The sequence below is a fragment of the Mustela nivalis genome (assembly GCF_964662115.1).
Source record: "Mustela nivalis genome assembly, chromosome: 8".
In the NCBI taxonomy this organism is placed as follows: domain Eukaryota; kingdom Metazoa; phylum Chordata; class Mammalia; order Carnivora; family Mustelidae; genus Mustela; species Mustela nivalis.
Genome location: NC_139027.1, coordinates 76308630 through 76323855, shown reverse-complemented (window position 1 = coordinate 76323855; position 15226 = coordinate 76308630). Strand labels below are relative to the sequence as shown.

Below are 15226 nucleotides of genomic sequence, written 5' to 3'. Positions count from 1 at the left end.
GTTAGTTCAATCAAAATAACTTATTTTAAAACACGAGAACAACCCTTAATAATATTATCTTCACTATTAGAAAAAGATGGAAGGACATTTTAGAGGTACTCATCACCAGTAATAATAAATAGCTTCCATTTACTGTCAATAATGAGGAATATAGTATACGTTATACACTTGCTATATATTTTATCCAATTCTAAGAGACAATATAAATTGACATAAACTGACTTAATATAAAAGAATCAAGATGAATGTCAGAGCCAAGATTCAAATATAAATGGGTCTCATTCTAAAGACTCAAATTTTTACATCAAACAAAACAACATCAGTGAAAAAATACTTTTGCATGCAATTTCTCCATTTGTCAATGCAACAACGGGGGTGGATGAGGGAGGTATGGAACAATTTGATGATAAAAAATGTCAGAGAAGAACAAGATAGATAGTTATTCATGTATAAAACAATAGCATAGACCTTTAGGAATGTGTTTTTATTATACATAATGCTGCCAGCTAGTGGCCCTATTCATACTGAGCCACTGGGAACAATGCTTGATTTTTACATCACTGAATCAAAAATTCCACATTTAACATTCTAGGATCATATTCCTAAATTATACATGCATAAGCCTGACTTAATGTTATTTCACCTTACCCTAGAACTAAAGGAGAATGTCTCCTCAATCACCATTAGCCCTAATCCCCAATAAAATGAGATATGCCTAAGTGGGAAAGAATTCAGCAAGTGCCAACATGTGGAAACTAAAAGGCACACTTGTCACTATCTATGAAAAAGAAACCCATATTATTTAAATATTTTTGGGCAATTTGGGGATACTTATAGATTCTTCAGTGACATAATATATAATTATTTTTATATACTATCAAAAGCTGGTCATAAATGGGCATAAAAACAAAATTACTGCCTGAGTACTGCTGAATATTATTCTAAGCAGATCTAAAATTAGAGGGCATCTGATAAAGTAGTACTGTTAGCAAAGTATGTTATTTATTTTAGTTCAGAGAATAGTTACAGCTATGAAATTACTTTGAGGAAAAAAGTATGACTATAATTTTTACATTTAAAAGGGTCATATTAAAAATAGAATAAAAATAAAAAGACCATACTACAATGATAATTCACTCTCTTTTTTTTTTTTAAAGATTTTATTTATTTATTTGACAGATGGAGATCACAGAGAAGCAGGCAGAGAGAGAGGAGGAAGCAGGCTCCCTGCTGAGCAGAGAGCCCGATGCAGGGCTAGATCCCAGGACCCTGGGATCATGACCTGAGCCGAAGGCAGAGGCTTTAACCCACTGAGCCACCCAGGCGCCCCGATAATTCACTCTCTTAAGAAAAATATCATATGCAACACACATGGAGAAATACACAGGTCTGATCATTGTATATTGTTTAACACAGGGATATAAAGATATTCTTGGCTGATTTCTTTCATCATATAACATGATAATTATCTAAATGATTCTCTCAATGGAGAAATCTATCACGACAATCAGAAGCTTAGATGAAAAGACAACGTGTTCTATAATATAATATGCCATAAAACAAAAACCTTCTGGCACTGTATTAACAGTAAGGAAAACAAATGTTCTGGTTTTATTCCATAGTGAAAAAGAGAAGCAGGAAATGGAAAAGAAAGTACCCAAAACAGCAAAGAAGAAAGAGACAGCCCATCTGTTGAATTAACTGAGAAGGTCAAAATGGAAACAAGAAACAAAAGGGTAGTACTAGAGAGTCCAGCGTTCCTTCTGACCTACATTCTGTCACACACACACATGCACCCACACACACACTCACACACACACAGCTGCAAAATATAAAAATAATCTTCTCCCACTTTTTTTTTTAAATAGATTTTATTTGTCAGAGAGAGAGAGAGAAAGAGAGAGAGAGCACACAAGCAGGCAGAGAAGCAGGCTCCCTGCTGAGCAAGGACCATGGTGCAGGACCTGATCCCAGGACCCTGGGACCCTGGGATCATGACCTGAGCCAAGGCAGCAGCTTAACCCACTGGGTCACCCAGGCGTCCCAGCCTTCTCCTACTTTGTAGGTGCATCTTATATGACACTTATCTCACATCTAAAAACCATGAGTTTATATTACACACACACACACACACTTATGCACACACATCACTATAATAAATATATACTAATAATATATTAAAACATATACTATATATATAATTAAAATATATACTAAGTATAAATTCACTTTTAGAACAATAAAAGTATTTCCACAAAGGGAACATATAACTTACAAACATTTCCTGTATTGTCAAAGCTGGTAAGAACATCTTCAACATTCAAAGATCCATTATTATGCCTAGGAAAGAATAAAGCATTTTCTTAAATTATTCTGAAATATTAACAATTATTACATTTTCAGAAAGGTGAAACTGTGTATTGTGATATACCCACCCAAGACCAATAAACCTTTTCCTGTTGTACTTTCAAAATATTTTCTGCCCACTAGAGGGAGAAGGAAAAGAAATAATAGAATACATTTCTCAGATTTTCAATATGATGATACTCTTGATGATTAATATATGTTTTAAAGTATTAGTAAATAATTTTTATTGTTTTAGCTATATAAAAGTGAGGTAGATTATTAAAGACAACAAAACAAAACCTTACCTTTGAGAATCTCAAAAGAAAAATTAATCAACCTCCAGAACCAAACTCAAAAATAAATAGATTTCCTCTGTACCAGACCAACAAATTCAGAATTTTCAAAGAACTAACCTTCAAGTCTGCACAATCCACAATTAGAAAGTTCTAAATGTCAGGGGGCAAAGTGTTTTGTATCGTTTTCAACTAACCTTAATTCCACTCTCTTTAATTCTGATCTCTATTCACTTGACAGCTCCTGAAATATCTAATTTGACTACTGATATTTTAGTACTGATATTTTAATATTTTAATAATTACTGATAATTTTAATAAAATACTGATATTTTAATAATTTAATAATGTTATTCTTCAGATACAAATGGGCCCAAATGTCAGTAGGTCATAGGGTTTGAGATACTTTTCCAGTGGTGATTTTAAAAAAACAAATAAATAAATCAGAGGCACCTGGGTGGCTCAGTTAGCATCACACAGACCTAGTTCTTCGATACAGTGACTAAGTGAGATTGTTAGAAGTTAATGTGCAATCATTACTGGCCAAATTAGCATTGGGCTCATCAGTATCCTAATCTAAGAAAACAAAGTTAACAATGTGTTATCAATAATACAAGATTCTGCATAGAGATGAGGTTATGTAACCTATCATAGAAAACTACAGTATACATGTGAGGAACAAGTGTGAAGAAAGGATGAAGTATTTAGTATCTAAAATGCAAGATGGAGCTATTAAAATGATCAGCAACGTGGCACAGAACTCAAAAATCTTTTTTTTTAAAAGGTTTTATTTATTTATTTGACAGGGAGAGAGATCACAAGTAGGCAGAGAGGCAGGCAGAGAGAGAGAGATGGGGAGGCAGGCTCCCTGATGAGCAGAGAGCCTGATACAGGGCTCGATTCCAGGACCCTGAGATCATGACCTGAGCTGAAGGCAGAGGCTTAAGCCACTTAGCCACCCAGGCGCTCCTCAAAAATCTTTTTCATAAATATAAAAGCAATATTCAGCTCCTTTAAGAGAAAAAACAATACTCCTATTCCTATCATGCATAGCCTCCAAATTTATTCCATGCTCATAATAACTGAGAGCACAATGTCCACAGTCTTGCAATTTGTGTTTTGATATTATAAAAAGTTTCCCACATCACCATATCCTCCTGCAATATTAATTGAATGGCTGCCAAGCAGATGAATGAATGACTGTACTATAACTTACTTAACCAATGTCTTATGTTGGATTTTCATTTGTGTCCAATTTTGTACTATTTATACTGAGCATCCTTGCAGAAATATCATTGAACCCATTTCTCATTACTGCCTTATGATAAACTCCTGAAACTTTCTCAATTCAGGGTAAAATAAACATTTGAAATTAAATATATATTATGAAAAATGTTAAATATTTCTAAAAAACAGAAACTGGGATAATTAAAGTGAAATGCATATTTGAAATTTAAAAAGCATTATTAAAAATAAAAAGTGGATTTCTCAAGAGTTACCACTGAAACAGAACTTGTCTATTCTTGAAAACATCATCTCTTGAAGCCAAAAAAGAGAGTGAGCCTATGACATTTCTAAATGGGGTAGGAAGTAGGGAAAGTATAAAACTAACCCTATACCTCTAAATAGCTTACAAAAAATGAAAATTATTTCTCTATGAAGTCTAGAATTCCTAAAAGAAGGCATCTCATAAAAGAACATCAGCAATCATTGTCTTCAATAGAATAAGAATTAATGCTAACTATTGGAAAACTCATGCACACAATGTGGTAAGGATCCAGTTTGATTATTTCAAGTTCCTTTCATTTGTCCTAAACTCAAGGACTATTGTTTTGTTCACTGAGTCATCTACTTTATTGTGTCAAATCTGTAAGATCTTGCTACCCCTAAATTTTCAACAGTCTTCCTAGGTCCTGCCTGGACAATGTGGTTAGATGGAAAAGTATTTACAAGGAAAGGACCCTGAAACTTCAATCTTAGCATTATACTGGCAACTAATGTTATATAACAGTGACAATTTTTTGCCAACATAGCAAGGAATAAAAAGTTCTCTCTACCTTTCTCCTAAACTCTAAAGCTCTAACTTATTTCCCAAGCCCTTAATAACAATAGCATCATAAATGTTCTCACCACAAAAAAGAAATGGTAACTATGTGACATGATAGTGGTATTAGCTAATGTTATGGTAATAATCCTTTGGTAATATATAAGTGTATCAAATCAACACATAATACACCTAAAATTTACACAACATTATATATCAATTATATCTCAATAAAGCTGGGGAAAAAATTACTAATAGCCAGTTTCTTCTCAAAGTCAACCTGGTTTGTTTTTTTTTTTTTCACAAGCACTTTAAGCTAGCCTAGAACTGAGGACTTTTGAGTTTTCCCCAAGAAAGGATGATAAAGTAAGGAAGACTAATGAGCAAGTCACTGTGGGAGATAATTATGTGAAGAGGGGGGAAAAAGCTAATAAAGGAAAAGTCTGAAGTTTAAAGACATCAAGAGGTTGGAACTAGAGGTTAAAAATAAGTGAGAGTTAAATATGATATCAAAAGCACACACACACACACAAAGCTAAATGTCACTAAAATTTAAAAATTTTGTCCATGAAAGGACACTATGATTAAAGTGAAAAGACAACCCACAGAATGGGAGAAAATATGTGCAAATCACTGGGTCTAGTGTCCAGAATAGATAAAGAGTTCTCATGATTCAACAACAAAAAGATGACCCAATTAAAAATGGGCAAGGCATTTGAACAGATATTTGTCCAAAGATGATACACAAATAGCCAATGAGCACATGAAAGTTTGGAGATCATTAATCATCACAGAACTGCAAATCAAAACCACAGTGAGATATCACTTCATACTCACTAGAATGGCTAAAATAAAAAATAATAATAAAGTTAAAATAATAAGTGCTGGTAAGCATGGAGAAAAATTGAAACCCTCATATACTCCTGGTAGGAATGCAAAATGGTGCAACCATTGTGGAAAACAATTTGGCCATTCTTCAAAATGTTAAATAAAGATTCACCACATGACCCAGGAATTTCACCCTTAGGTACATACCTAAGAGAATTAAAAAGTTTTATAGTCACAAAAACTTACATATGAATGTTCACAGTAGCATTATTCATAATAGCCAAGAAGTTGAAACAACCCAAATGTCCATCAACTGATAAATGGATAAACAAAATGTGGTATTATCCATATAACAAAATATTATTCAGCCATAAAAAAAGGAATGAAATAACAGTATATGCTATAACCCAGATGAATCAAAAACATTACTCTAACTGAAAGAAGCCAGACATAAAAGTCCATATATTATCTATTTATATGGAATGTTCAAAATAGGCGAATCCATACAGACAGAAAGTCGATTAGTGGTTGCCAAGGTTTGGGAGGTGGGAGAAGGATGGATAATCACTATGAATGAGAATGGGGTTCCTTTATAGGGTGATAAAAATCTCTGGAATTAGACAGTAATGATGACTGTACAACATTATGAATATACTAAAAACCACTGAATTCGGGACGCCTCAGTTGCTCAGTTGATTAAGCAGCTGCCTTCAGCTCAGGTCATGATCCCAGGGTCCCAGGATCAAGTCCCGCATGGGACTCCTTGCTCAGTGGGGATCCTGCTTCTCCCTCTGCCTGCTCTGCCTGCCACTCCCTCTGCTTGTGCTCTCTCTCTCTTTCTGACAAATAAATAAATAAAAATAATTTTTTTAAAAAAATTGAATTTCAGTTTAAAATGGTTAATTACATTGGTGAATTTTATGTTATCTGAATTTTATCTTGATTAAAAGGAAAACTGCCCCCCCAAAAAAAGAAAGAAAGGAAAAGCCAGAGAGTAAAACGGGCCCTCAAAGGTTTCAGAAGAAGAAGAAAGAGAGGTTTTTAGAAGGAAGAGGCGTGAAAAACTCAGTTCTAGATGCAACGTGCTTCAGAGGTCTTTCAAAAATAAATGGCTAAAGAGTGAAGTAAGTCAGACAAAGACAAATACCATATGATTTCCCATATAAGTGAAAGCCCATGAAAGGATGGACATCATTAGTCATCAGGGGACTGCAAATGAAAACTGAATAAACAAAACAAAAACAGACTCATGGAGGTAGGAACAAACTCTTGCTTATGGAGGAGAGGTGAAGGGCATGAACATTCTCAGTTATGAGGGCCCTGTCGGTTAAGCATCTGACTCTTGATTTAGATTCAGTCATGATCTCAGGATCATGAGATCAAGAGCCCTGCATCAGGTTTTGAGCTTAACATGGAGTCTGCTTCAGATTCTCTCTTTCTCCCTCTGTCCCTCCCCCCCTCACATGCTCTCAATAAATAAATAAATAAATAAATAAATAAACAAACAAAATCTTTAAGAGAAAGAACAAACTTCCAGTTATAAAATATAAATAAATCATGGGGATGTAATGTACTGCATAGGGAATATAGTTAACAATGTAATAACTCTGTATGGTGATAGATAGTGACTAGATTTATCAGGGGAATTATTTCATAAAGTATAAAAATATCAAATCATTATGATGTACATCTGAAGCTAATAGGAGAGATAAAGACAGTTACATGCATACATATATATGTAAGCAAATGACATAACCAGTCATGATTGGCGTTTAAAACAAGCTAAAAACCTTAGTTATATTAGCACTTATCTATGATTTAAGTTCTATGAAAACATGACTCAATGGATTAGTCTTTTAATTTTCTGCATACACTGGATCATATTTGAAATGTTCTATAAAGTTCCCTCTAAATTATAAAATAAAATGCAAGGGAACAAAAACTGTTTTTACACTCACCTCTGTTATTAATATCACTACTAACATAAAACTCTACTTTTTCTTTTTTAAAGTAGGCTCCATGCAGAGCTTGAGTCACGAGATTTACCTGAGATTACCCTGAAGATCAAGACCTGATCTGAGATCAAGAGTCAAACATTTAACCGACTAAGCCACCCAGACACCCCAAAACTATCCTTTTAAATATAAATTCAAGTATTCATATTTGTCTTAGATGCCAGCCTTGCCAAACTTTAAATGGGCACCTATGATATACCACATATGTAATGATAATCTGCCAAATGTCTAATTTCATAAGCATACGATTCCCATCACTAGTTCTCATCCATGAGCACTCAGAGTACATACTCAATTCAGTGGAATGAAGCTTTTATGTTTACCTTTCCATAAAGAAGCAATACATGACCACACCACAGAGCATATGTTGTACTAGAAAGATGAACCACAGTCAAAGACAAAGTCATTCCTGGTGTCTTGTCCATTCTAAGCTCCCAGGACAAGCCAAAAGTTAAAAGCTCTAGGCTTCTAATTCAGCAATTACCATGGCAACAGTAGTCTTATTGAAAGAAAGGAGGAGAGTTCAGACCTCTCAGTTTTTTCTACAACTGTGACATATTCACATTCATAAATTAATAACTTGGGCACTTATCTGATTTCAATTATAATGTAAGTATTTAAATCTTCCAAAATATGTGAAGTCCTACTGCACTGAAATTGAGTTGAAATCTGGAGAGTGGGAAACAATTTCTAGCATCGATAGAATAAACTCTGTTTATAACAAAATACTATAACAAATTGCAGATTATAAGACAGTAGGATGGGGGGGCATAGCTTTTAATATAAACATCTCCTAGATGTTCTCTATACAAACATCTATCTAATTATAGGAACTTCTTCTATGAGGTTCAAGAAGTACCAGAAAGACAGAAAGACTTTACCAAGGAATAAAGTAGAAGTCATACCTTGGATTTTAATTTCCTAACTTTCAATACTTTACTTAGAAACAAAGAGTCAACTAGCCTCAGATACACAGAAAAGAAAACACATCCTGAGGATGCTGTCTAACTTTTACCTTGTCCAGACTTTTGCCTCTGGTGAAAAGTCACTAAGGGAAATTCTCCATTCCTTCATTTTATTTCTCTATTCCCACTCGCCTATTTCTCTGTTATTCCTTCCTTTTATGTATCATTGTACAAGGCTGACAAAAAATAATGGTCCAAGTTTTAATTTAGGCCACTGCTTATATACCTTTCAATAATATATACAAAATCAACTACTTAAATTCACAAATATCTAGTTATTTACCCTATTAGGATACTTATTTCAAACTAATAAAACTTTAAAGAGACAGAAATTAATATACAGGGAAATTTTAAGGACAAAACCACAAGCACCGATAAGTATTTTTTTCCTTAAGATTTATTTATTTATTTATTTATTTATTTGACAGAGATCACAAGTAGGCAGAGAGGCAGGCAGAGAGGAAGCAAGCTCCCTGCTGAGCAGAGAGCCGGACGTGGGGCTCGATCCCAGGACCCTGGGATCATGACCTGAGCCGAAGGCAGGCTTTTTAACCCACTGAGCCACCCAGCCGGCCCAGCACGGATAAGTATTAATCACTACACGCACCATCCCTATTGAATTGGAGCAGGTGACATCAGATGATAAGAACTGAGAAAGTGAAAACGGGGTTTATATTTATACTCTGTGAGGATCAAAACATCCCAAATGCTCTGCCATTTACGAAAATCCAGAAGCAGAGCTGTCATCATACAACACATACTGACCACAGTTCCCCTAGAGAACGTGATGGTTCTTCAGAGACACTCCTCTGCACCTTCCCTCTCTGGATATTTTCTAGTGCCTTTGCCTTCACCTGAAATGACTTCTCACTTTCCCTCAGAAGTTCCAACTACTTCCAGATCCAGTTTAAATTCCTGCCCCTCAAGGACTTCAGAAAATCAGTCTTACCTCTAAACTCCTAATTTGTATGAAGTCTCCTACTCCTTTGGAAATTACTTATGCACTGCCTAATGAGAGCTCTGAGAATGGATGCATAAATATTATTTAATATTTTTATTATTTAACTTTTCACATTTTTAAAACCCTTAAGGGGGTACCTGGGTGGCTCAGTTGGTTAAGCGGCTGCCTTCAACTCAGGTCATGATCCCAGGGTCCTGGGATGGAGCCCCACATCAGGCTCCCTGCTAAGTGGAGAGCCTGCTTCCCCCTCCCCCTCTGCCTGCCACTCTGCCTACTTGTGCTCTCTCTCCCTGTCAAATAAATATATAAATCTTTAGAAAAAACAAAAAATAAAAAATTCCTTGAGGATAATATGTCTTACTTTTCTTTTTATTGACCTATATAGACAGTGCCATTAAATATTTATTGATTTAAATTTATTTAAAACTATTCACCACCTTTTTTTCAATCATTCCTTAGTGCTGATTTAAGAAAGTTTCAAAAATGTAGATGAAAATAATGGTACCCCATTCCAAAACTACCTTCTAAATCACTACCTTTAGCTGCTGCAAATAATTTTTTTAAACTTCAGAATGCTCACAATTCAAACAATGCTGAAGAAGATAAAGGTAGCTAAAGAAATGTCATGGAAGCAGGCTGAGAGAAGAGTTGATATGAGATATTAAAGGAACAAGAATCGAGATCCATGTTGGGCAGATAACAGAAAACAAGAGGAAGTGGTAAAAGAAATCAAGGTGAACAAAATTGGCAATGGAATGGAATGAACTATTCCTGGCAGATATCCTCCTCTACCTAAGCAATTGTAGTAATTTCAGTGATTTCCTATACAGTAAGAATTATGGAGTAAGAAATAGAATGCCCAGAATAATCAATGAGGATATTAGTTTATCTAGGCCTCAATCCCTTCATCTGTAAAATGAATAAGTGGATACATGATTGCCTCTGCAGAGACAGTATGTGCAGAAGTTGAAAGTACAGACAGTGACTGTCATTATATAAAATGTTACCAATAGAGATAGCTAGGTGAAGGGTATGAGAACTCATACTATTTCTGCAACTTCCTGAACATCTGTAATTACTTCAAAATAAAAGTTTTTAAAAAGTATAGGCTGTGGAACCAGACCACTGGGGTTTGAATAGAAGCACACTCATTGGCTGTATGACCTCGATCAAGATCTGGTTTCACTAAGATCATTGTGAAATGAGTATAACAGTATTTACCTCATAAACTGTTGTGTAGATTAAATAAACTAATACATGTAAATCGCTCACAACAGTGCTTGTCATATAGTAGTCCCTCAGTGGTCAGCCTTTATTAATGTGGTTATGATCTGTTCAAAATTATTCTAAGATTGTGTTCAGCTCTAGAATACATGTAAGCTATTGTTATTTTTGCACTATTAATGTGGAAAGAAACAAACTAGTTTGAAAAAAGAGGCTAAATCTTGGTAGCCATCGCAGCCAATGTTTTAACTTGGCCACCTGTCTTCTCTCCATAAATGAGGGTTCAACGACAGACTGGCATTTATTTATTTGAAAAACAGCTATATCACAAAGAACCATGCCATTGGAAAGGAATTTCAGCTTACATTGGAGCCTGGGATCCTGCTACATAGGTGTCATCTGCAACAGAACTGTGCCCTGGTTTGGAAACGTTAAAGAATGGAAGATGTCACATTCTCTCCAGCTAACCCTTACCAGGACCTCAAAGATGTCAGGAAATTATTATTGGCACATTTTACACTTACTGCATCTTGTCACCCGTGAATGTAGAGGGTAAGTTTTAGAACTTTACACCTGAAGACTGCTACTGGGTCACTTGGTTCTTCCTTCTCTTTAATTTCCTTATAGACACTATCTTCCAATTGTTTAATCATCTTCATTACTACTTTGCAGAGTTACTGTAAAGATTACTGAATTAGCATACACGAAAACACCTTGCTCTGTGTAGGGCATATAACAAGCACGTAATGCGTTTTTCCTCCCTTCCTAACCAAGAACTAAACTAATCATCTCCATGAGAACGTGAGGCAGTTGAGGTATTCAGATCAGAATCTCAAAATGAATATACAGGCAAGCTCACAAATCCCTAGGTTTTTATCTTCTTTTTGGAGTTTTCAATAATTATGAAGCCAGATCCTAATTGTTCTTCCCTGCCTACCCTAGTCAATTTTTATCCAGATCCCAAATTTTAAGCTATTATGATGTCTTTTAAAGCTTACATATTTTAAACTGAAATAGTTCAAGAAACATATACTATAAATAGACATCCTTTGTGAAAACTTTTTTTCTTAAAATTATTCCTTGCCTCACATAAACCTTATTCAGTCACATTCCACTTAAAATGTTTTTTGCTCTTCTTACAGTTACTGTAAATGTGCTCCTCCCTCCCTTTCAAGATGTGAAATCTTGTCAAAAAAGGAAGATTTTATAAAATCAAACACCTACGGTAATATTGCAATATGCTAGACTATAACTGTGAGAGAAAATTAATTCAGTAAAAATTGTATCTTCTTACTTCAGTTTGCAACTCTCCTGTCTCTTTTTAAATGATTTTTAAAGCCAGAACAGTGTATGCTTCTCACAATATCAGTGTTTTCAGCTGAATTTTCTCCTCCTATTCTTTAGATTCTATTCTGAAAGTGACAAAACATGAATGGGAAAAATACCAAAGGTTGGTTTTTCAGATAACTCTACTTGAAGAGTAGTTTGAAAAAATTCTGTTTTCATTTTCAGTCTTCCTTGCCTCCTCAAAAGAACTTGGTTTTTTGTCAAATGCTATGAGAGAATGGTTAAAAAGAACCTTTGATTTGCAAGCCACTTTGTCCTGAAATGCTGCTACATTCCTGAGAAATTTTTTTTCTTTAGTTCTGAGAATACAACAAAACCCAGTTAAAGTAGCAGGATTTCCTAACACAATGCTGCAAAACCCAAGTTCTGATCAAGTTACCTGCAAACACAACAGAATGAATAATGAGATCCTTATTAGACTGCTTTTCTTCTACAAGAGATAGATACTTTTAAAAAAATTGTCAAAGATGTTTACCTTAAGGAAATACTGTACTCAGGATAGAAGACACTTGTGTATTGGACCCAAGCACCAACTTCCTCTTCAGTTGCCTTTTTTTGGGCTTCTGTTACTGAAAACAGATTAAATGATTCAAATCTTCTTACAGATACATGCCGCAGGCAAACATCCAGGTGCTTTTGCTTCAGAACCTTTGAAATAAAACCAAATATTGTATTCATATCATATAAACACGGGTTAGGCATTCCAAGTTTAAGTGGTAAGGGGACTTTCATTTCCAAAAGACAGCAGATTAGACAATGTAGACCAACCTCTTACTGGAGACAACTAGAGAAAATGGACAGAATATTTTTTTTTAAGATTTTTTTTATTAGTTATTCCACAGAGAAGGAGAGAGTGAGAGGGAGAGAGAGAGAGAGAGAGAGAAAGAGAGAGAGAAAGCAAACAGGGAAGGAGCAGAGGCCAAGGGAAAAGCAGACTCCATGCTGAGTGAGGAACCTGATGTGGGGCTCAATCCCAGATCCTGAAATTATGACCTGAGCTGAAACCAAGAGTCAGATGCTTAATCAATTGAGCCACCCAGGCACCCCTGGACAGGATATCTTAAAACATTATTTAAAGGTAGCAGAGAGGGGTGCCTGGGTGGCTCAGTGGGTTAAGCCCCTGCCTTCAGCTCAGGTCATGATCTCAGGGTCCTGGGATGGAGCCCTGCATCCAGCTTTCCACTCAGCAGGGGGCCTGCTTCCCCCACCCCCACCCTCTGCCTGCCTCTCTGCCTACTTGTGATCTCTCTCTGTCAAATAAATAAATAATATCTTTTTAAAATTTTTTTTTTAAATAAAGGTAGTAAAGAACAAAAAACAAAGCTGAGAACTAGTGAAGATTTACCAGTGTAATAATTTAAAAAGGAAATAAATCTAGAGTGGTGAACTTGGCTTTTACAATCATTTCCTTGTGGGGACATTGATCCAGTTCCAATAAAAAAAGCTAAGAAGACAAGCAGCACCTTTTACAGTCTGTGGACTTAGGGGATAAAAGTTGAATTTCAAAGCTTACTACCTAGGCAGGGAAAGGTATATTGTTCTGAGCCTGTCTGATGCGTGCTTGTATGTTTATCTGTTTTAAGATAAACCAAATGAATAATTTTGTTGGGGGTCATTGAAAACTGGATTTTTAACTATGGGAGAAACAAATATAGTTGTAAGATTAATGATGTTAAAGCAAAAACTCTGTAGCTCTGAATTTGAATAAGTATAATAGAAACTAATGGTTATTTTATTAAAACATTTTTAAAAAGATATATATTTCCTACCTCCTACCACTTAAAAATTCTAGAAACAACAATCAAACTAGTAGCAATGGACACAATACCCATATTGCTATCTCTAAATATCATTTTCTATTAAAACAAAGTAAGACCTCTGGAGAAATGGCATGAATTGTACAAATGAACCTAGGACATCCTGCACACAAGAAAGCCATAAAGAATTAAGAGTTCTATGCAAAGAACTCCATAGCCAATTTGAATAGAGTCCATTGGCCAAAGATGGGACGGTATAAGCATTAACAAAGGTAATAAATGTAACAGAACTGAAACATATAAGTCCATTTTTTTTAAAATACCCCATTGATGATCTTCAAAGGATGCTAGAGAACCAACTTATTACTTGGAAAACTAGTAGTAAACAAAGAGAAAGAATCAAGTATTTTTCTGTCTTTCCTATATGAACTGTAACCAAGAATATCCAAATAGATGGTAAGGAGAAATCTGTGTTTATAGCAGTATTCCAAGAAATAAATGCAGAAGGAATGACACAATTAGAATATTTTCAACCATTTTCAACCTCCTCATGAATTCATGAACCTAGACAATCATCATCAAGAAGAGCAATAACAAGACACCACTGTAATTAATGAAATTGATCAATTGATGATTGATGGTGAAAACATACTCTACCATCATCTTGACCAACCAAACCAGAGCAAGTCAAAAACATTAAATCTGAATCTGGTCAAGCCTCTATATGTAGGAAATAGGAACTTACAGAAAATAGGAAATCAGGCATGAAGAAACACATTAACATCATCTTCAAGTACAATAAGCAAAAATCAAATTATGGGAAACTCTGAGAGACAACAAACTCAGTTTCTTCAATAAAAAAATGGCAAGAGGTGAAAGAGACATATGCATAGAGGGACACCTGGGTGGCTTAGTCAATTAAGCATCTACCTTGGGCTCAGGTCATGATCCCAGGGTCCTGGGGTGGAGTCCCGCCTGAACTAGGATCCTTGCTCATCAGGGAGCCTGATTCTTCCTCTGCCTACTGCTCCCCCTGCTTGTGCTCTTGTGTGCTCTTTCTCTCTCACTCTCTCTCTGGCAAATAAATAAGTAAAATCTTGAAAAAAAAAAAAAGACATATGCAGAGGTAACATTTAGATTAAAAAGACTTATGAAACAGGGCACCTGGTTGGCTCAGTCAGAAGAGGATTTATTTTTTTATTTTCTTTTTTTAGAGATTTTATTTATTTGACAGAGGGAGGAAAGAAGGACAAGCAGGGGGAGCGCCAGGCAGAGGGTGAAGGAGAAGTGAGCTCCCTTGCTGAGCAGGGAGCCCAATGAGGGCTCAATCCCAGGACCCTGGGATCATGACCTGATCATGAATCCAAGACACTTAACTGACTGAGCTACTCAGGTGTCCCTTTAATTATTTTTTAAATTTCATCTTGTACAGGTATATACTGAAAT

General features: G+C 35.4%; 1 protein-coding gene across 1 annotated transcript in view; it reads right to left on the bottom strand.

Annotated features, from left to right (window-relative positions):
- Window positions 1–15226, bottom strand: part of CAMKMT (calmodulin-lysine N-methyltransferase) — a 378203-nt gene that overhangs the window by 358433 nt on the left and 4544 nt on the right. The window contains exons 2-3 of the mRNA XM_082746974.1: window positions 12499–12671; window positions 2276–2340 (exon numbers count right to left, since the gene is read on the bottom strand). Of these exons, the coding sequence (XP_082603100.1) occupies window positions 2276–2340; window positions 12499–12671 (238 nt within the window). The remainder of the gene's footprint in view (window positions 1–2275; window positions 2341–12498; window positions 12672–15226) is intronic.